A 22,396-nucleotide genomic window follows, 5' to 3' on the forward strand; every position below is an offset into this window, starting at 1 on the left:
TGCTGTCCACCCCAGGCCCAGATTTATAATTAAAATTTTTTTTAATTTTTAATTTTTTTTTGTTTTGCCTCCAGAGTTATTGCTGCACTACAAATCCACTGCTCCTGGAGGTTATTTTTTCCCTTTTTGTTGCTCTTGTTGTTTATCATTGTTGTTACAATTTTTTAAAAAAAGTTTTGCCTCCAGGGTTATAACTGGGGTTTGGTGCCTGCACTACAAAAAAATCCACTGCTCCTGGCAGCCATCGTTTTTTCACTGTTGTTGCTGTTGTTGGATAGGACAGAGTTGAGAGAGGAGGGGAAGACAAGGAGAGAGAAAGATACAGACTTGCAGACCTGCTTCACTGGTTGTGAAATGACCTCCCTGCAGGTGGGGAGCTGGCAGCTCAAACTGGGATCTTTGTTCCATTCCTTGTGCTTCGCACTATGTGCTCTTAACCTGGTGTGCCACCTGGCCCCCAGATTTATAATCTTAATGGTTCTGTGAGGTGGTTACAGAGGTTAAGAGTTGTATTACTTGACCAAGGTTATGTAAGGTTAAAGCCTGAACTGGGATTTGAATTCACAACTGATAACTCTTCAACCTTTTCCAATAATTCTATTTACAAAGATTTAAAAAATGGTTTGAGACTGTGGTCAATTTAGAAAATGGACTGTTACTCAGCACTTAGAAGCAGATAGCAAACAAGGAAAAGTCATGGGAGAAATTCACATGCATATTTCTAAGTGAAAGAAACCATTCTGAAGAGGAATATATTATCTACTAATAACTATATGACAATTATATGGCACAGGTGCTCCCATGTGGTGGCTAAGGGTTTTAATCCATGTCCTCCTTTATGGGAAAAGTGTGCCCTCAATCAGGGGAGCTATCTCACAGTACCACTCATTTGTCCTTTACTCATTAGTATGACATTCTGAGCACTTTGATATTTCAACTTCTGCCACCTTGGACAGCTGGAAACTTCATATGTATCATAGAACAGGCAGTTAGTTACTATGTGCACTCAACTGGATGTGTCACTGCCGGCCCCATAGAACAGGCAGTTAATTAGTGAATCAGTGAATTTCCTACTATTTCCTTGTACAATTCTCTTATCTAGTCAGAGTAAGAAATCTGAGTTTGTGTTTGTTTGCAGTAATTACTAAATAACTGATACTCATTTTGAGAAGTGAATTGAACAAGTTCTGTCAGTCAGGATAAATTGGGCTAGGACATAATAACAAGCAATACCCAAATCTCATTGACTTAAAACTGGTTTATTTCCTGCTAATTTATAGAAATATAGATGCAAAATGAAAATAATCTTTTTTTCACATATATGGATACAGCCACGAGTGTGCAGGTAGGATAGAGAATAACACACCAATAAGTAGGTTGAGTTCATGCACGAGCCTCTTTAGATACTGGTGAGTTTAAACTGTACAGTTCTATTGGGGACTTAAAAATTTCTTAGGACCCATGGACAACAAGAATATTTTTTTTCAGCCAAGGAAAAGTACACACTACATGAAAAAAACAAAAACCAAAAGCTAACAAAGCACCTGAAAGCTTAAAAAAAAAAAACACCAAACCAAACAAACAAAAACAGACCCTAATGTTTGTACTATGTTAAATTCCACTCATAAATCATTTGTAAAATACTAAAATACTAATATACAGTGCCTGAATGCATTGCTTGCTGCCCTAGCAAGGTCTCCACCTCTGAGCTTTTAAGTTAGGAGGGAGATGGACCCTAGTCGCCCAATATGCAGAGCCACGGAGGCGGCTGGGCTGGGTCGAAGAGAGGGGCCAACAGGCTGGAATCCTCTTCCTCCAGCAGCAGCTATAGTCAGAAAAGAAGGAGAGAGAGACCAGGTCACAACAGTTTCCCTCTCCAGGAATACCACCCCTTTTTATACCCCATCTAATCCAGATCTAATCCTTGTTCGCCTGAATGAATCATAGCTAACATTTTCTTTTCACTGATTTTCCCACCACTGTTGTAGCCTTCTCCATTCCAGCCCTTCCATCACAGTCACCAGTGTCTTGATCAAGTCAGCACTTGTATTTTTGTTTTTAAAGATTTTATTTATTTATGAGAAAGATGAGACAGAAAGAACCAGACATCACTCTGGCACATGTGCTGCTGGGGACTGAAGTTGAGATCTTACGCTTTATTGAGTCCAATGCTTTATCACTGCGCCACCTCCCGGACCACATCACTTGTATTTTTAGATTAGGAGTGTTCAGGCCAGCCTGGACATAGACAGCAGCAGCACTTATATAGTTAAAACTCACTGTCACTCCTGCTTACCTACTAGTTACTCACTAGTTTTTGAGGAAAATGGGTGATATTGAACTATGCTCTTATTTTCTGCTTTCATTAGAACACTGGGATCTTCACAGTAGAGAACATGGAACATATGAAATGAGATATTAAAAAAAGCTCATGCTCTAAGGGCCAGGTGCTGGCACACATGGTAGAGTACACATATTACAGTGCATGAAGACCCGGTTCAAGCCTTTGGCTCACATCTGTATGTGTGTGGGAGCTTCACAAGTGGTGAAGCAGTACTGTAGGTGTCTCCTTTCTCCCTATCTCTCCCTTCCCTCTCAAGTTCTCTTTCCTAGCAAAGAAAAAAAAATAAAAAGAGGAAAAATGTCTACTGGGAGTAGTGACATTGTTATGCAGACATGAAGCCACAGTGATAACCCTGGCATCCAAAAAACAAACAAAAACTTAAAAAGGTCATGGTCAGTGAATGTCTGCGTTGCTCAGAAACAATCTCTGGCTCTCTTTTACACACAGTTGTTAGTCTGGACACCTGAGCCTGACATAAAAGACCACCTGCCTCTTTAGCTCCTTCTATTCCAGAAGTTTCTCCTCACTTATACCCGCCTTGCCCAATTCACCATTTTGGGGAAGAGAATTCTCAGCCTTCTCTCTGTTCCTCCCAGAGGTTATTTCCCATTTCTCAAGATTCCTCTAGTTATTTCTACTTTGTTATAAATTTTGTGAATGTGTCTATATCCCAAGTAGAAATGAAAGCTCTTCAAAGGCAGTTACTGAGTGTCAGCAGGAGGCAAGGGGGGGGGGCGGGGGGGGCAAAGGGGGAGAGAAAGAGAGGGAGGGGACATGCGCACATACAAGTTCTGAACCAGAAATAGGAGAGCTGGTTGCCACTATCTTGCCATATGCCCTTGGGCAAATCTCTCTCAGGACCTCTCTTCCCTTGGTATGGGACACTAGAAATTTGTTTTTGAGCACAAAGTGATACTGAGCAACTCTCAACTACACACCAGGGGGCTAGGCTGAGAAGCATATGGCCTGGGCTGAAGAATGTTCAACCTGCTGATCTCTCTAATGTCTGGTGAGTCCCTGCTTACTAAGAATTTGCAGGGAACAAGTTACCTGGTGGGCCACAAGGATGAAGCAGAGAGATCCAGGCAGGATTAGGGGAGATAGAAGGGGTCAACCGGGGAGCCTGGGATGAGTCTTTCAGCCCTACAAGAGCCTCAGCTGCCTCTCGTTGCAACTGCCGTTCTGAGGAGAGTGAGGTCCAGGCCAGGCGAGAGGCTGCAGGCACCTGCAAGGTAAAGGGAGAGAAGCTTACTGAAAAACTCCTAAGTGTTCCATTAAAAACTCCTAAGTGTTCCATTCCTTCTCTGAGCTTCCCTTCCCCAGAAGTCTTATCCAGGACCTGAGGTTGCAGCAAAAGAGGGTCTGGGGGGCCACAGGGCTGGAGTATCAGAGTTGAGCACCTGGAAACAAGGGAAGATGATATCAGAGGATTAAATATATGATTGGACATTTACACATGGAAAGACGGTCAGAATTCTGCTATATTCTGATATGAGAGGCACCCATTGGTTGTTGGGCTTTGTGGCCCTAAACAAATCCCTCCCCCTCTCTTGGTCTGCTTTGTTTTCTATAAAATGGAAATCCCTGCCACCTTCTTCCTAGAGTTACTATGAGGATTATTGGTGTTAGTTTGTGTGTGTGTCCTGATTTTCCTCACTCTAAGGCTCTAATCTTTGTGGAACTTGAAGGCAAAAACTCTAGGAAGCTTTCTCTAGTAGACTAAGCTCTCTCCTAAGCAGGGATTGCATCTAGGATCTGATGCATTGGAGGCATAAACTCTGTCACTGGGTTACATCTCCAGCCCCACGTAACTAATTTTCAACAGACAATCTGACCCCCTCTTATCTGTTACCTTAAGTAGATTTAGTAAGCACTATTCGCTCATGGCTTGTACTAGGTATACTCCATACATTATTCTTAATTCTTGTTACGACTCAAGTCGTAAGTAACTATGTTTTCAACTGAGAGAGGCAAATCAAAGAGACCAAGATACTTAATAAAGGTTTATAGCTGGGCTGTGGCAGAGCTAGGGGAGCTCTGTCTCGCTCACCAGCCTGAGATTGTTTCTTCCTTGCCAACAACTGTGGTGTCTAGCTCAGTGTTAGGTATATGGTAAACAGTCCTTTCTTCTAACTTACGTGCGGGGCAGGACAGAGGCTCCTTGGGATTCTCCAGAAAGAGGAGCTGTCAGTATTGGGCGAGATCCTGGGCAGGTTGGGAGGGGTCCATGAGTGGGCAGTCGGAGAGAGGTGCCAGGTTCAAAGCCTAATGGGGATAATAAGAATGCAGAATTTATAGGAGTCAGAGTTGATGGCCACTGTCCTCCTTTTTCCTATCTTGGCCACTGTCCTCCTTTTTCCTATCAGCAACACTATCTAGTATCCTCTTATTTGTGTTCATTCTTATTTATTTTTGTATATCTGTGTAAATAAAAATTTACATAAATGTGTAAAAATTTCCTTCTTTCATTCATATAGAGAAACAGAGAGTGGGAGACACCATAGCACTGGACCTTCCTCTCCTGTCATAGCACCTCCCCTGTGGCTCTGGGGCTTGCTCCTGGCTTAAAAACAGCAGTGCAGGCACCCTACCAGGTGCTACCTTTCAATCTCTCCTTTTGTATTTTAGATTTGTTTAATGAGACTCTGTTCTATGTGGAACAGGGATCTAACCTGGAGTTTTGCGCATATATCACATCTATCAGCCTCCCCCAGCACCCTTTTCCTTGTCTGATACAGTACAATACTGGCATTCTAATATATACTAGGTGAATGCTGAAGTCATCTTACCAGGGAAGGGATGTAGAGGGACAGCAGTTTCTTGGCAAAGCAGGCGGCACACCACTGGGGGTGGCACTGAAAGACCAGGAGGCAGCCAGTGTCCAGGGGTCCAAGGGCCTGGAAGTACTGGGGCCCAAGGCAAAGGCAAGGCTTCTGTGGGATGGCTGAGTAGCAGAGGTGCTCGGGAATTCTCCTGCGAGGGCAGAGGGCAGAGGCTGGAGTCAGGTACCAGGCCGGGTAAGGGTGTTTGCAGGATGGAGAGAGGACCCCAAAACTTGGAGGACCCTAAAATCCTACCCCTCATTTTGTCCATAAAGAAGTGATTTTCCCCAAGATGATATAGCAAGTCATGGCTGGATCTAAGGACCCAGGTGTCAAGGGTTTGTCAAGGGAAGGAGCTTGGTTAGACGAGGAATCACTCAGGCCTCAGGCTCTCCTTACCTTCCCAGGGGGTGTCAGTGTCACTGGGACAGCCCCATGAGGGGTCTGAGTCACTCTGTTCTCCTTTCCAGCTGTGAGGGATCAGGAAAAGCTTTGGTGAGTCTTTTCTCCTGAGCCCTCTATCCCCCCCCCCCCCTTCCACCCCAGCTGCAAAATGAGTAGTATCCCTCTGGTCCTTTTTTAAATCACAGATCTCAGTGTGTCCACCAGGTAGCTGAACACATTGTAAAGCTGGGGAGGCTGAGGCCCTGAGAGCAGAAACACCTTACCCAAGGGCATTCCTTTCTCTGTTTAGGTTTTCTCCACCCAAATCCCTGCCCCATCCTGACCAGAGAATACTCACGGGGGCCCCCCGGTCGAGTGGTTCCCTTCTTGACACGACTGGGAGTTTTGGGAGGGATTGCTCCTTTCCTTATCAGGCCCTGAGCCAGGTGCCTCTTTAGCTGTGCCTCCTGCTGCCTACGCAAGGCCACCTGGGCAGCCATGACCCTTCGGCGCTCCCTAAAAGGGGAGTCAACAATCAGTCACCTTAAGGGGAGGCCCACCCTGCTCCCTTCCCTGGATCTCATACTCACAAGATGAGGACACATTTGTGACACTCGCAAGCTTGAAAGAGACAGAGGCGCTTGTGGCCCTTGAGGTGGGCAGTAACGCCGTGATTGCGGCAGCGGGCACAGGTTGGAGAGCGAGTGACAGCTCTCTTGGGGACAAGCTCCATGCCCTGGGGGGCTGTGGTCTCACCCCCTGTGGTAGAATCTGAGGGGCAGTGGTGAACAGCAGGCTTTTCACTGGGTTCCATGGATCTAGGGGCAGGAGTAGGAGGGTGAGCGTGGCTGGCCAACTCTCCTGTTCTGGGAGACTGCACCTGAGGTAATTCACCATCCTGCCCATCCTTGAACTCGACTTTCACCATCTCTCCTTCCCGAGCTTCACCCCTTCACTATCTTCCTCAGGCGTCCTCCCTTCAGGAAGCACCTTCTTCCTAAGATCCTCTCTCCTCTTTTTATTTGTTAGTTTAAATTTCTTTAAATATATGGACGAATCTTTTAAGTTTTATTATGTAATAGGACAGAGAGAAATGGAGAGGGGAACAGAGATAGAGGAGAGAGACAGAGAGATGCCTGTAGCTTTACTCCATTGCTTGTGAAGTTTCCCTTCTGCAGGTGGGGAGTGGGGGCTTGAACCCGGGTCCTTGCAATTGGTAACGTGCACTCTACAGGTGCACCACCACCCGCCCCCCTTTCCTTTCTTTGTTAATGTGGTGCTGAGGAATGAGCCCAAGGTGTGTGTGTATGTGTGTGTGTACACTTGTCTGAGACACACACATACACCCCTGGACTGATTTTCTATTTGTTATTTTTAGTGAGAAAGGAGAGGAGTAGACAGGCAGCGAGAGAGACATGAGAGAGAGGGAGGAGAGACACCACAGCATCGTCTCACCACGCCTGCAGCTTCCCTGGTGCCTGGGGTTAGCCCCAGGCCCTCAGGCACAGTAGGGCATGGACCATGCACTCTGCTTCCTGGCTCTCTGCTTTCTTCTGCTCCGCCTTCCAAATCCCACACGTCCCCAAGCCCCATCTTTCCACCTACACCCACCTGCACTCTTGTGCCCCACCCACATCTACACTCCTTTCCCCATAAACACTCTCACCCAACCGTTTTTTCCTCACACCTCCTTCAACAGTGAAGCCCTATGGCACTGGGGGGCTGGCTCAAGTGGGAGAGAGCATCCTTTGGCTTCCCTGAGGCTCCCTGCTCCATTCCGGGCACCACATACTCCTTATGGGCGTGGTGCTCTGTCTGGCCTGTCACTCTGCCTTTGTCCCATGCAAAACTCTACTTGTAATAATAATAATAATGATGATTATGATGATGATGAAACCCTTTAAAGAATACAGTAGTCATGCTAGACTGTGCATCAACCCTCTGCCAACAAATATTTGCTTGTTGGATAGACAGCGACAGATCGAGAGAGAATGGGGAGATAGAGAGAGAGACAGACACCTGCAGCCCTGCTTTACCACTTGTGAAGATTCCCCCCTTCAGGTGAGGCCTGTGGGCTTGAACCTGGGACCACCAAACCTCAGGCATGAGGCTTTTTTATTTTACTTATTTTTGCCTCCAGGGTTATCGCTGGGGCTCGGTGCCTGCACTACGAATCCACTGCTCCTGGAGGCCATTTCCCCATTTTTGTTACCCTTGCTATGTCTGTCGTCGTTGTTGGATAGGACAGAGAGAAATGGAGAGAGGAGGGCAAGACAGAGAGGGCGAAAGAAAGACAGACACCTGCAGACCTGCTTCAGCGCCTGTGAAGCGACTCCCCTGCAGGTGGGGAGCCGGGGGCTCGAACCGGAATCCTTGAGCCAGTCCTTGCACTTTGTGCCACTTACGCTTAACCTGCTGCGCCCGGCCCCCAGGCATGAGCCATTTTTTTTTTTTTTGCAGAACCACGATGCTTCCCCCCCCCCCAGCCCCCCTGTCAGGAGTGACTGCTGTCGTCCGTCCACCCCAGCGCTGAGCCCCCTCCACGAAGGTCGCCCCTCCCTGCACGCCCCCCTCCCCCGCTCTGCACCCTCGGGGAACCGAGGCAGCCCTGCACAGGGCCTTTGATCTCTCCTGCCCCACACCCCACACCTCAGCACCCCAACTCCCGCGGCCACCCCCTCCCGCCCTGCTCCGCCCCGGGGTCCGCGGGAGAGGGCGGCCCGAGCGCGCCCAGGACCCCGCCGCGAGAGGGAGGGGACGGGCACGAGGAGCTGCAGGGGCGGGCAAGGGGCTGCTGGGGCGGGGCCCCGGGAGAGGGCGTGAAGGAATGGGGAGAGGCGGGGGCGGGTTCGCGCCCGCCAGTTACCACAGCTTCCAAGCAGAGTGAGATTTTTCAGTCAGGAGAAGCAAAGACGCCCCCTGGTGGGAGAGAAAGCGCCCTGAGGAACGGCCGAGCGCGCGCCGGTTTTCCCGCCCCTTGTCACAAGGACCAATCAGCTTCAGGTGCCCCCTCCTCAGTCTTGGAGGCTGGTGACCAATACGTTTCAAGATCCTGCACTTCAAGTCCCGCCCCTTGCTTCTTGAGCACTACTCTTGGCGCCAGTCTCTCAGGCCAGCCAATAGCGCGTCGAGTTGAGTCTCGTGCTCCTTCTCCTGCCTCCTGTGGTTTGCTTTCCCCGATTGTTCATCCCCTCTTTTGGGGGCAGCTGGCCAATGGGACGTCGAGTATTGCTTCTAGCACGAGATGAGCCCCGTTCTCGTTCCCCCTCCTCAAGGAACGGCCAACAAGCGCGCGCGCTCGCGGGTCAGGGTCCGGTGGGCGGCTAGAGCCTGCGTGCGCATGCGCAGTCTCGCTTCTGGCCTGTTGTTTACGGCCACGCCTCTCAGCCTCTTGGTCTTCTGCACTGTCTGGACAGTTGTCGTTTTTCTCTCAGCCCCAAGCCCTGCCCTGCCTGCTTCTGTTATTCGTTCCCTGCTTTGTGCTTTTCCCGCTCCTGCCCGCTTGTATCTCCTTAGTTTGTGGCCACCCTCATTTTTTTTATTTTTAAACATTTTTTGTGGGTGTCTTCTCGTCTGCCCGTCTGTCAAGGCTGGTTTCCGTTACAGCCTCACCCACGCCCTCTCGCCATCTCTGCCCCTCGCTCCGGGCCTGAGGTCCAGCTCTTCGGGGCTCTGGCCTGGAGTGGTGGCCACTGGGTAGCGCCGCCTCGCGTGTGTCCCTCCCCTTCCTGTGCGGTCCCGGTCCTCACGTGACCTCCGGCGCCTTCACCCTCTTTCCTCGACAAGTTTGATTTGTCTCTGCTGGTTGCTTCCCTGTTTGGGTCGAGACTTGTGGAGGTCCTGTCTTTGTCTGTCTGTCTGTCTGTCTGTCTCTCTCTCTATTGCATCTCATTTCTGTTGTGTCTTGTTTTTCAGGCTGACGGGGCCATTCTCTGATCGGCCTTACCCGCCCCCCCCCCCCCCCCCCCCGGCCTTTTTTTCTTTTTCTAGTTGTTGTTTTGAGTTTTGACCACCCGCCTGTGTGGTCCTTTCTCAGCCTTCATTTCCCTTCCCTGTGTCCCATCTTTTTCTGGGGTCCGCAGCCCCTTTGTGTGCCCCAGGTTTCGGGGGTGCACAACCTGCCTTTCTGAAGGATAGAAGAGGGTGGCCGGCGCGTCTTCTAGCTGGACTTCTGTGCAGAGGAGCAGTTGCAGGCAAAGTTGCAAAGGTGTTTTGGGGAGCCCTGGGATGTGTGTGTTTGGGGGGGGGGGAGGCGAGAGCCTGGGATGCCAGCTGCACAGGTTGAATTTGATGAGTTAGTCAACCGAGAGGCAAGGAACCCAGTGTTTGTGGAGACCTTAACGCACCGTGCCTGTGTTTATTTGCACGAAGGTTTAGTCAGTGCACCATTGCCTTACCATCTGCTTTGATATTTTATATCATCATCATCATCATCATCATCATCATCATCGCCGCTGTTATTGCACAAGAACTTCGTGCCTGTAGGATTTCTGTCACTCCAGTCAGATTTTCGTTTTCAAATTTGAGATCAAGGTAGAGAGAGAGAAGGAGAGACACCACAGCACCTGTCATACGTAGTGCTTCTGTGATCTTGTTGGGGACTGTGACCTTGTGCATGGTTAAGTGTGACCCATCTGGAACAGTGGGTGACCCATCTTGCGATCCACATATATAGACATCAGAACTCTTCGCAGCCCTGGCTTATAGGTGGCATCAGAGATGTAACCTGGGCCTCTGGGTCTCAGGCATGAATGACTGTTATATATATGTATTTTGTTTTTGTTATTTAACCAGAGCACTGATAAACTTGGCTTATGGTAGTGCGGGGGATTGAACCTGAGACTTCCGAGCCTCAGGCATGAAAGTTTGTTTGCATACCTATGCCCTGAATGACTTGTGTACACTGCTTCCATATCTCCCTGACTCTTCCCTTATTTTTTTTTTTTTTTTGTCCTCCAGGGTTATTGCCAGGGCTTGCACGAATCCTCTGCTCCTAGAGGCTATTTTTTTCCCTTTTGCTGCTCTTGTTGTTTTATCGTTGTGGTTATTATTATTGTTGTTATTGATGTCATTGTTGTTGGATAGGACAGAGAATTGGAGAGAGGAGGGGAAGACAGAGAGGGACAGAATGATAGACACCTGCAGACCTGCTTCACCTCCTGCAGTGACTCCCCTGCAGGTGGGGAGCTGAGGGCTGGAACCAGGATCCTTGAGCTTTGCCATGTGTGCTTAACCCGCCCATGTGTGCTTAACTACGGCCCAGCTCCTTAATTTCTTTTTAAAGACAAGTAATCTATGAGATGTATTGCTGATCTGTTTCACAGATGAGTTCCAATGATGTTTCAGGGCTAGTACAGGGAAGGCTAGAGATTCCAGCTTTAGCATATCTTTGGGTCCAAAGCCTATGAACTTTTATGTACTGTGCCACCTCACAGACAGTACTTTGTATCACCTGTATTGTTTCATTTTCAGTACTTCTCATTCCCAGGTTGCATTCCACTAATCCTCCCTGAGCACTCCTTTTCGGTGTGTTTGGTGGGCATCTTCTGGCTTGTGTGTGTTCTTGTAGGATGCACAGCGTTTTTATACACAGGAGGCTTTCATCTGTGCGGTGTTGTCTTATTTACCATTCATAGCACTGAGCTCTTCTGATCCATTCATGTGAATGTTTCTTATGTATCTAGTCACTGGCTGCTAAGTACTGCAGTGTTGCTCAGGGAGCGTCCTCTGCATGTTGGGAGCTCACTGGACCTTAGGGAGAGAGGGCTACATTGTTGTCAACACAGTCACAGTGATGTTGCCTCCTTGCACATGTTCCTTTGTAGATGAGGTGGCAGTCTCTGATGTATGCCCTTAGCTATACTACATGTGGGTATTTGTAAACCTGCTTTGACTTAAATATTTGCTTTAGGTCCTTCCCTGCTGCTTTGGGCCTGAGACACTGAGCTGTCAGCTCCTCAGTTTCTCAGGATTCAGAAGGGGTGCTTACTCTGTATGCCAGTCCATCCTGTGAACAGCAGTGCACAATGGTCCTTGTTTTTCTGCATTCCTTGCTTGTCCTTTTTTTTAGTTTTGCCATATTTTGTCAGTCTTTTAGGTGTACAGTTTGATACACTATTTTTATTTTTATTTTTAAATTATCTTTATTCATTTATTGGATAGAGACAGATAGAAATAGAGAGGGAAGGGTATCATAGGGAAGGAGAGAGATAGAGAGACACCTGCAGCCCTGCTTCACCACTTGTGAAGCTTTCCCCCTGCAGGTGCAAACCAGGGGATCGAACCTGGGTCCTTAACATGTGCGCCCAACCAGGTGCGCCACCATCTGCCCCCCCCAATTTTTAAAATTATCTTTATCTATTGGATAGACAGAGTCAGAAATCAAGAGGGAAAGGGGACATCGGGTGAGAGACACCTGCTTCAGTGCTTCACCACTTGTGAAGCTTTCTCTCCTGCAGGTGAGGGCTGGAGGCTTAAACCTGGGTCCTTGCCCATTGTAACGTGTGCTCAACCAGGTACGCCACCACCCGACCCACCTTTTTTTTTTTTAATTAACAAATTGTTAGTATTTTTAGTTTGCTCTTCTGAGAAATCCTTCTTTTTGTATTTAACACATTTATTTACTGGGATGTTTCTTTTTCTTGCTAATTTGCAAGTGGTCTTGGTTATTTTTGTTGTTTTGAGAACTTTCATATACTCTTCGTGTGCTAATTTTGGCTTTAATACTGTTTTAGAAATTTATTCACTTCATGCAGCTGGAGGTACTGGCTCAGCAGGTAGAGCATCAGATTTTATTTTATTTATTTATTTTTAACCATACCATTGCTCAGCTTTGGTCTATGGTGGCGCTGTGGATTGGACCTGGGGCATTTTGTGCTTCAGGCATGAGAGCATTTTTGCATCACCTCTATGCTGGCTCCCCAGACTTTTATGCCTGAAGTTTCCAGTTCAATCCTGCCACCACATGCACCAGTGATGCCCTGGCTTCTTTTTCTTTTTTTTAATTTTTAAAAATTATTTATTTTCCCTTTTGTTGCCCTTTTTTATTGTTGCTGTAGTTGTTATTGTGGTGGTTGTTGATGTCGTCATTGTTGGATAGGACAGAGAGAAATAGAGAGAGGAGAGGACGACAGAGAGGGGAAGAGAAAGACACCTGCAGACCTGCTTCACCGCTTGTGAAGCCACTCCCCTGCAGGTGGGGAGCCGGGGGCTCGAACTGGGATCATTACTCTGGTCCTGGAGCTTCGTGCCACGTGTACTTAACCTGCTGCGCTACCACCGGAACCCCCTGGCTGCTGCTTCTTTTTTTTTTTTTTTTTTTGCTTAAAAATTATTTATTTATTTTCCCTTTTGTTGCCCTTTTTTTTTTTTATTGTTGTAGTAGTTATTATTGTTGTTATTGATGTCGTTGTTGTTAGATAGGACAGAGAGAAATGGAGAGAGGAGGGGAAGACAGAGAGGGGAAGAAAAAGACAGACACCTGCAGACCTGCTTCACTGCCTGTGGTGGGGAGCCGGGGGCTCGAACCAGGATCCTTACGTGGGGTGGGGGTGGGGAAGCTGGGGGCTTGAACCAGGATCCTTACTCCAGTACTTGCACTTTGCGCCACTTGTGCTCATCCCGCTGCACTATCGCCCGATTCTCTATGCCCTGGCTTCTTACTGTTTCTTCTTTATATATTATAAATAAGTGCTTAAAAATTAATGTTTAGACAGAGAGTGCGAGCGAGAGAATGAGAACTGGAGCATCACTCTGCACGTGCAATGCCGGGGGTGAAACTTGGGACCTCATGTTTAGCAGTCCTGTGCTTTAGTCACTCTGTGCCACCCCCTGGGTTACAATAAACAAACCAAAAAAAAAAAAAATTAAAAAATCTATCCACATCATTTGGGTTTTCAAATATACAGAAATCAGATTAGCAAGAAAGCTAACCCAGATAGTGTCATTACACTGGAGGGAGCTTTCATGCTGTGACATCATTTTCTCTCTACTTCTTTGTCCCTCTCTGAAAAAGTTGGCCTGAAGCCATAAAACCTCAGTGACAGCAACAACATGGTAGCAACTACAAACCCAAATATAGAATTATTATTATTTTACTTATATTATTATCATTATTATTATTCTTTTTACCAGAGTACTGCTCAGCTCTGGCATATAGTGATGGGGGGGTATTGACCCTGGGAGCTCATAGCCTCAGGTATGGGTCTATTTGCTTAACCATTATGCTAATTTTTCCCTGCTCCAAGCATAGAATTATTCATGATACTTTCCTTTTTTTTTTTTTTTTTTTTTTTAAAGATTTTACTTATTTATGAGAAAGATAGGAGAAGAGAGAAAGACCCAGACATCACTCTGGCACATGTGCTCCTTGAGATTGAACTTGGGACCTCATACTTAAGATTCCAATGCTTTATCACTGTGCCACCTCCCGGACCACATACTTTCATTGTTTAAAACTTTCCTGGGGGTCGGATGGTAGCGCAACGGCTTAAGTGCATGTGGCATGAAGGGCAAGGACCAGCGTAAGGGTCCTGGTTCGAGCCCTGCCTCCCCACCTGGAGGGGAGTCGCTTCACTGGCAGTGAAGCAGGTCTGCAGGTGTCTATCTTTCTCTTCCCCTCTCTGTCTTCCCCTCCCCTCTCCATTTCTCTCTGTCCTATCCAACAACAAAGACATCAATAACAGCAATAACTACAACAATAAAAACCACAAGGGCAACAAAAGGGGGAAAATCAAATTAAAAAAAAACTTTCCTGAATTTAAATTTTCTGTACTTCTGGGTTTCTCTCTCTCTTTCTTTTTAATGTTTACTTTTTTTTTTTTTTATTTTTGAGAGAGATTCAGAGAGAGAAAGAGACACACACAGATAGAAACACCAGAGCACTGCTCAACTCAGGCTTATGTTGGTCCTGGGGATTGAACCTGGGATTTAGGAGCCTCAGGCATGAGAGAGTGTTTGCATAACCATTATACAATCTCCTCTGCCCAGCTTCTCTCTTGATTAGATTTACTGGAGAATTATTTTTGCCACCAGAATTATCACTGAACAATTCTACTGCTCCTGGTGGCCCTTTCTACTCTTTTCTTTCTTTCTTTCTTTCTTTCTTTCTTTCTTTCTTTCTTTCTTTCTTTCTTTTTATCAGAGCACTGCTAAACTGGCTTATGGTGGTGCAGGGGATGGAGCCTGGAATTTTGGAGTCTCAGGCATGAAAGTCTTTCCTTTTTAAATTTTTTAAATTTAGATAGTGGGTGAAAAATAGACCACAAACTGCTCCACCATTCATGAAGCTTCCCCTCTGCAGGTGCTCCTATATGGTGGCCGAGGGCTAGAACACAAGTCTTTGTGCCTAGCAACGTGTCCTCTATACCCAGTGAGCAGCCTGTGGTTCCCTGCTGGAGATTTTTTTTTTTGCCTCCAGGGTGATTGCTGGGGTTTGGAGCCTGCACTGAGTCACTGCTCCTGGAGGCTATTTCCTCCCTTTTGTTGTCTTTGGTTTCTTTCTTTTTTTTTTTTTTAAATTGTTGTTGTGGTTACTGTTGTATTGCTGTCGTTGTTGTTGCATAGGACAGAAAGAAATGGAGAGAGAAGGGGAAGACGGGGAGAGAAAGACAGACACCTGCAGACCTGCTTCACTGCTTGTGAAGCGATCCCCCTGCAGGTGGGAAGCTGGGGGGGTTGGACTGGGATCCTTATGCTGGTCCTTAGGCTTCATGCCATGTGTGCTTAACCTGCCCGACCCTCTGGAGATTTATTAATCTTGTCAAAGAATTAATGTCAATTTGTTTATAATTTTCTGCTTTATTATTATTATATATTTTTTATTATCCTATGTTCTTATATGACTTTGAGTTAACTTATAAACATCTTGAGTTAGTTTATAAAATGTTTTTTTAAAATATTTTTATTTATTTCCTTTTTGTTGCCTTTTTTATTGTTGTTGTAGTTATTGTTGTTGTTAGTGATGTTGTTGTTGGATGGGACAGAGAGAAATGGAGAGAGGAAGGGAAGACAGGGGGAGAGTTGCCTGTGAGAGAGGAAGGGAAGACAGGGGGAGAGTTGCCTGTGAAGCAACTCCCCTGCAGGTGGGGAGCCGAGGGCCAGGATCCTCATGCCAGTCCTTGTGCTTTGCGCCACATGCACTTAACCCGCTGCGATATCGCCCGATTCTCGTCTATAAAAAATGTTAATGCTTTTTTCTTGATAAGTGGCTTTTTTAAAATGTAAATTTGCTTCTAAGTACTATTTTAGTCGTGTCCCAAATTTTCACTTTAGTTTAAAAAATGCATTTTGGTTTTGAAATGATTATTGGCTTATAGGAAGTTGTAAAAACTGTATAGTGAGTGTGGCCCAGGAGGTGATCCAGTGGATGGAGGGATGAACTTTTGCATAAGGTCCTAAATTTGATCCCTGGCACTGTATATACCAGAATGATGCTCTGGTTGTTACTATCCTCTAGAAATAAACAAATAAATTTGTTTAGATAGAAGCAGAAAGAAAGAGAGAGGTTGAAGGACACCACAGCAGTGAAGCTTTCTTCAATGAAGGGAGGCTGAGCTTGAATTTAGGTCATGCACATAACAAAGCAGCACACTAAGTGAGATAATAAATCAATCTTTTAAAAACTTGTATAAGGAATCCCTTTAACCATTCTGAGATAGAGAAAGAGAGGTACCCATAACGTCCTGCTTCACCACTCATGTAGTGCCCCCCCCTCCCCCCGCTGGTGGGGTTCAGGGGCTTGAACCTCGGTCCTTGTGCATGGTAACATGTACTCAACTAGATGCACCACCACCTGACCTCCAGTATTATACTCTTAACTAGATGACAGATCTTATTTAGTTTTTGCCATATTTGCATGCACTTGTATGTGACGTGGCATTTTATTCTTCAAGTCTAAAGAGTTTTTATTGAGATTAAAAAAAAAATCTCTTAATACGTTTTTAAATCAAGTGTTGCTTGGTAACATATTAAACTTCCAGACTTACTCCTTTTTCTTATCTCACTGTCTCTTGTGAGAGGACAACCTGTGTAAGACCTGTAGTTTGAGTGAGCCATTCTTCTTTGCTCCTCTAAAAAGAAGACATGAGTCATGATTTGATAAACTTAAGGAGCTCAGATAGGAGGGGCCTATGGAGATGGGAAATAACTGAAGGGTTCAGTGAACCTGTGCCACCGGAAGTGACAGTCATCTTTCTGCTCCAGAATCAGTGATCCAGAGACGGGGGAACTGAATTCCGGGACTGACGAGAACCAAGGGCAATAGAGTGAAATTGGCTCCTGACTGACCTCTAGCATCCAGGACCCAGACTCAAGACCATGGGACCCCAGAATTCACACTCCGTGAAGCTGCTCTGCTTCCTAGGAGCTATCTCTGCTCTGCCTCGTATGTTCTCTGGAGCTGGATACCCGGGACTTCCGAGGGTGGGGAGCAGGGCAGGCTGGGTTCCGTTTGGAATGAACTCTGAAGACTGACCTCTTGGTTAGCAGTTCAGGAACTGAGAAAGCAGATGACTGCAAGAGTGTTTTCTCCTTAGGGACTGGGGCTCTTTTGTGCTATGAAGCAACATCCTCACTCTTCAGAGCTGTTAGCTTCCATAACTGGAAATGGCTTTTGATGAGGAGCATGGTGTGTAAGCTGAATGAGGGCTGTGAGGAGACGCTGGTGTTCATCGAGACAGGTGATGGGAGGTGCCTTTGAGACATTTCCTTTTCCTTTTTATGTGGTGTTGGGAGTTGTGCTTTACCTCTTTCTCAACCACTCCAGCCCCTCTTAGTCCATTTTTTTCTTTTGTATATTTTTATTTTCTGGGTTGGGTGGTAGCGCAGTGGGTTAAGCACAATTTTGTGAAGTGCAGGGACTGGCACAGGGATCCTGGTTCGAGCCCCCGGCTCCCCACCTGCAGGGGGTTTGCTTCACAAGCAGTGAAACAGGTCTGCAGGTGTCTCTCTTTCTCTCCCTCTCTTTGTCTTCCCCTCTTCTCTCCATTTCTCTCTGTCCTATTCAACAACAAGGATGGCAATAACAACAACAATAACCACAACAACGATAAACAACAACAACAACAACAACAAAAACAAGGGCAACAAAAGGAAAAAAAATAGCATCGAGGAGCAGTGGAGTCTTAGTACAGGCACCAAGCCCCAGAAATAACCCTGGTGGCAAAAAAAAAAAAGTTTTTCTTTCTTTTTTTTTTCCTTCAGGGTTATTGCTGGGCTTGGTGCAGCCACCGCTCCTAGAGGCCATTCCCCCCTCCCCCCTTTGTTGCCCTTGTTATTGTAGCCTCGTTGTGGTTATTATTATTGCCGTTGTTGATGTTGTTCATTGTTGGATAGGACAGAGAGAAATGGAGAGAGGAGGGGAAGACAGAGAAGGGGAGAGAAAGACAGACACCTGCAGACCTGCTTCACCGGCTGTGAAGCGACTCCCTTGCAGGTGGGGAGTCGGGGGCTTGAACCGGGATCCTTTACGCCAGTCCCTGCACCTTGTGTCACATGCACTCAACCCACTGCACCACCGCCCGACCCCCCAAAAAGTTTTTCTGTGTGTGTGTCTGTGTTGTGAGATGCTAAAAGCACTGCTCCACTATCTATAGAGCACCACCTCTTGGTTTCTACCATTGGTGCTCTCATATTGTGCTAGGGATTGAACCCAAGGCCCCATGAGTAGGAGGTTGATGCTCTACCCTCAGCTTTGGATACATTTCTTTTTGACCCCCAGTTCTATTCATGTATCCAGGAACTTTTGACTCCCAGGAACCCTTGGCTCCAGTTCCAGATATTTGTCCCACTTCTTTTTTTTTTTTTTTTGGAAATAAAATCAGGACATTGACAAAAGAGGGGCAGGACCCGGCTGGTTGTGGTGTGGGCTGGGTGAGGGAGCAATGAGGAGGTAGTCAGATTGCAAAAGGAGGGGAATCAACTGCAGAAAGGATGAAAAAGGAGAAAGGAATAGAGGGATTATTGTGTGGGAGAACCCAAATGTGAGCCCTATATAACTGCAAAGTGAACAGGGAAGGAGAGACAGAGCTGGTGATGAAGGATGATCAGGGTGAAGGTGGGTAGGTGTGACCTCTGGGTGAGGCCAGCGACACTGATAAGAGCTCTCTAATCCTATATTCCTCAGGGACAAAAAGGGGCGTTGTAGGTTTTAAAGGCTGCAGCCCACTTCCATCTTACTCCCAGAAAGTCTCCTACCTCATTTCTCCGCCTGGAGTGTCAATTGCCTCCTACAGCCGTGTCTGCCGAACCTACCTCTGCAATAACCTCACCAGCTTGAATCCTTTTGTGAAACTCAAGGCCAGCACTCCTAAGACGTTAGCATTTTCTTCCAGTAGTTGTCCGACATGTGTGGGCGAGCACTTTGGTGATTGCCTCCCAAATTTTGTCACTACAGAGTCTTGCCCTGAAAAGGCCTCTAAATGTTACAGTTCCACCTTAAAGTTTCAGGCAGGTGAGAAAAGAGAAACTTTATCAAATGATTACTCCATGTGGTGTGCTTTCCATCTCTGAAAAGTTGGTGGGATCTCAAGAGGGATTTGGCAGTCTTAGGAATCTAGGCACTTGATTTTCCATGGGGGAAGGAAGATACTTAGGACCCAAGTCTTTGGCAGGAGAACAGGTGTCTGATTTTTGGGGGTGTTTGGTAGAAGGGGCAGGCCTTGAGTCTGGAGTAGTGTGCCTGATGTCTCCTTCTTTTGCTTGTAGGATCTCTGAATACCACCTTCCTTCTCATGGGCTGTGCTTATGAGCAAAACAAAATTTTAACAAAATTTCAGAATATTGGCACCATAAAAGTGACTGAGGTCATCAACATCTTAGAGAAGACCCAGATTTCTGGTTCAGAGCCCTCCACTCCGGGTCCTGCTTGGGGCATCCTCTTAAGTTTCCTGTTTGCCTTCAGAGGCTGATCTAGCTGGACCAGATCCCAGAACCCTTCTAAATAACCAAATAAAGTATAAATGTTGTCTTTCTTCTTTGTCCTGTGGTCCTTAAGTGTTGTTCAAGTGTGGAAGTGTGAAGAGTGCTAAACACGTCCAGGTGGGCAGTGCATATGGTCAAATGAACAGGGCAGGTGGGGAGAAGGGAGGGTAATTGGCAAATTGCCATGTCCAGAAACCAAGAGGTACCCAAGTAAATTTTGTTTTTGGGTGGTTCATGCATATGTGGAACTACTGAGTGGCCTCTCTGGCTCAAGCTTTTAATGTTTAGTTTTGGAGAGGAGAGAGAGGAGAATTAGACATAAGAGAGAAACTATAGCACTGCTCCACCATCCATGGGATAGCCCCCTCCCCTGGCTGTTTATGGTGTTCCTGTGTGGTGCCAGGTTTCAAAATCTGTGTTCTGTGTATCAAGGCATATGCTTCCCTAGGTGAGCTATTGATGACCCCAAATATTCTTTTTACCTTCTCTTTTCCTCTTGGAACTTACACTCTATCTTGGATTCAATCACTGATTTAGGAAATCCTGGTCAAATCCGTCACTTTTTCTCTACCTCTTTTTTTTTTTTTTTTTCTCCTCCAGGGTTATTGCTGGGCTTGGTGCCTACACCATGAACCCACCGCTCCTGGAGGCCATTTTTCCCTCTTTTGTTGCCCTTGTTGTAGCCTCGTTGTGGTTATTATTATTACCATTGTTGATGTTGTTTGTTGTTGGATAGGACAGAGAGAAATGGAGAGAGGAGGGGAAGACAGAGAGGAGGAGAGAAAGATAGACACCTGCAGACCTGCTTCACCGCCTGTGAAGCGACTCCCCTGCAGGTGGGGAGCCGGGATTCGAACCGGGATCCTTATGCCGGTCCTTGTGCTTTGCGCCACCTGCGCTTAACCCGCTCCGCTACAGCCCGACTCCCTGGTCCTTGGGCTTTGCACCACGTGCGCTTAGCCCACTGCACCACTGCCCGACCCCCTCTATCTCTTTTATTTTTATTTTATTTTTTTTCCCTTCCTTCCAGGGTTATTTCTGGGCTCGGTGCCTGCACCATGAACCCACCGCTCCTGGAGGCCATTTTTCCCCCTTTTGTTGCCCTTGTTGTAGCCTCGTTGTGGTTATTATTATTACCATTGTTGATGTTGTTTGTTGTTGGATAGGACAGAGAGAAATGGAGAGAGGAAGGGAAGACAGAGAGGGGGAGAGAAAGATAGACACCTGCAGACCTGGTTCACTGTCTATGAAGCGACTCCCCTGCAGGTGGGGAGCCGAGGGCTCTAACTGCGATCCTTATGCTGGTCCTTGCGCTTTGCGCCACGTGCGCTTAACCCACTGCGCCACCGCCGACCCCTTATCTCTTTCTTAAAAAAAAAATTATCATCTTTATTTATTGGACAGAGATAGCCAGAGATCGAGAGGTGTGGGGGAGATAGAGAGGGAGAGAGACAGAGAAACACCTGCAGACCTGCTTCACCGTTTGTGAAGCTCTTCCCCTGCAGGTGGGGACCAGGGGCTCGAACCTGGATCCTTGCACACTGTAATGTGTGCCCTTAACCAGGTGCGCCACTGCCTGGCCCCTTCTGTACCTCTTATTCCTCCAATCTGAAGGACCTGAGGAGTATCCATCAGAAAATTTGAGAATACTGAATTTCTCATTTGTGTCAGATGCTATGTAAGTATCTGTGTAAAGGTTTGGCATACAGTATATAATTCAGTCCTCATAACTCCTCAGTGAGATAGATTTCTTCCCTCCATTTTTGTAAAAATAAACTGACTCTGGAAGATGGAATTATCTCTGGTAGATTTGCTGCTGCTTAGGGGCTTTTATTGAGAAATTTGGAGACCTCAATTACTTTCCTCTTTCCAGTAGTTTTCTAAGCTGGAAAATATGGAGAATAGTGTAATTCTCCTCTATGACCGTAAGAGGGCAGCAGACACATCACCTTGTATTTTCACACATTCTGGAGAGGTGTTGAGAGTATGAGCAAGAGAGGAAAGATTGAGAGGGAAGAGGGGTAGATAAGAGAAAAGGTGATTTACATGTGACATCTCAGTTTAATTATATTTCTTTTTAAAATTATTTTATTTTATTTTATTTATTCCCTTTTGTTGCCCTGTTGTTTTATTGTTGTAGTTATTATTGTTGTTGTCGTTGTTGGATAGGACAGAGAGAAATGGAGAGAGGAGGGGAAGACAGAGAGGAGGAGAGAAAGATAGACACCTGCAGACCTGCTTCACCGCCTGTGAAGCGACTCCCCTGCAGGTGGGGAGCCGGGTGCTTGAACCGGGATCCTTATGCCAGTCCTTGTGCTTTGCACCACCTGCGCTTAGCCCGCTGCACTACAGCCCGACTCCTAGTTTAATTATATTTCATGGAGAGACAGACACTTAGGGTATTTTTTTACTGTAGGCTAAGCACTTCCTGTGCATACCTCATGTATTCATTCTCCCTTCAACTTTACTAACTTGGTATCACTTTTGTATCTATTTACAGGTGAAGAAATACCTACCAGAGGCCCCAGAATCTTCCCTTAGTAATAGCTTAGTCAAATGGAATATGAAGCACTGACACAAACTTTTTTGAACCAGTTTTGGAAGGGTGTCTGAACAGCCAAAGGAATTCATGGTAAGTGGTAAATTTCTGAATGGAAACCAGAGAGCTTGTGGAAAGAAACTATTAGGTTGCTGAGGAATGGTTTCACTGGTGGGTTTTAAAAAAATATTTATAATTTATTCCCTTTTGTTGCCGTTGTTGTCTTTTTTATTGTTGTAGTTATGATTGATAATCTTGCTGGATAGGACAGAGAGAAATGGAGAGAGGAGGGGAAGACAGAGGGGGAGAGAAAGACAGACACCTTCAGACCTGCTTCACCACCTGTGAAGTGACTCCCCTGCAGGTGGGGAGCCGGGGGCTCGAACC

The 22,396-nt window shown here is 46.5% G+C and overlaps 2 protein-coding genes across 5 annotated transcripts; one reads left to right on the forward strand and one right to left on the reverse strand.

The window, feature by feature from the left end:
• Positions 1-1,240: 1,240 nt before the first annotated feature.
• Positions 1,241-8,502, reverse strand: DMRTC2 (DMRT like family C2). 3 transcript variants are annotated; one of them, XM_060186486.1, is made up of 8 exons: positions 8,417-8,502; positions 6,141-6,368; positions 5,909-6,066; positions 5,566-5,636; positions 5,134-5,317; positions 4,483-4,609; positions 3,395-3,744; positions 1,241-1,825 (listed from the first exon to the last, which is right to left on the reverse strand). In XM_060186486.1, exons 2-8 carry the CDS (start codon positions 6,362-6,364, stop codon positions 1,713-1,715), a joined length of 1,227 nt encoding a protein of 408 aa, XP_060042469.1. In that variant the 5' UTR covers positions 6,365-6,368; positions 8,417-8,502; the 3' UTR covers positions 1,241-1,712. The 3 variants fall into 3 exon arrangements, with proteins under 3 accessions (XP_060042469.1, XP_060042468.1, XP_060042467.1); XM_060186485.1 differs by lacking the exon at positions 8,417-8,502 and having other exon boundaries at positions 3,395-3,569; positions 3,684-3,744; positions 6,141-7,338; XM_060186484.1 differs by lacking the exon at positions 8,417-8,502 and having other exon boundaries at positions 6,141-7,338.
• A 1,136-nt stretch (positions 8,503-9,638) lies between these two features.
• LYPD4 (LY6/PLAUR domain containing 4) lies at positions 9,639-19,522 on the forward strand. 2 transcript variants are annotated; one of them, XM_007532911.2, is made up of 5 exons: positions 9,639-9,757; positions 16,753-16,933; positions 17,085-17,228; positions 18,674-19,000; positions 19,255-19,522. In XM_007532911.2, exons 2-5 carry the CDS (start codon positions 16,867-16,869, stop codon positions 19,455-19,457), a joined length of 741 nt encoding a protein of 246 aa, XP_007532973.1. In that variant the 5' UTR covers positions 9,639-9,757; positions 16,753-16,866; the 3' UTR covers positions 19,458-19,522. The 2 variants fall into 2 exon arrangements, with proteins under 2 accessions (XP_007532973.1, XP_060042470.1); XM_060186487.1 differs by lacking the exon at positions 17,085-17,228.
• The last annotated feature ends 2,874 nt before the right edge of the window (positions 19,523-22,396 follow it).

Source organism: Erinaceus europaeus, chromosome 2 (genome assembly GCF_950295315.1).
Source record: "Erinaceus europaeus chromosome 2, mEriEur2.1, whole genome shotgun sequence".
NCBI lineage: Eukaryota > Metazoa > Chordata > Mammalia > Eulipotyphla > Erinaceidae > Erinaceus > Erinaceus europaeus.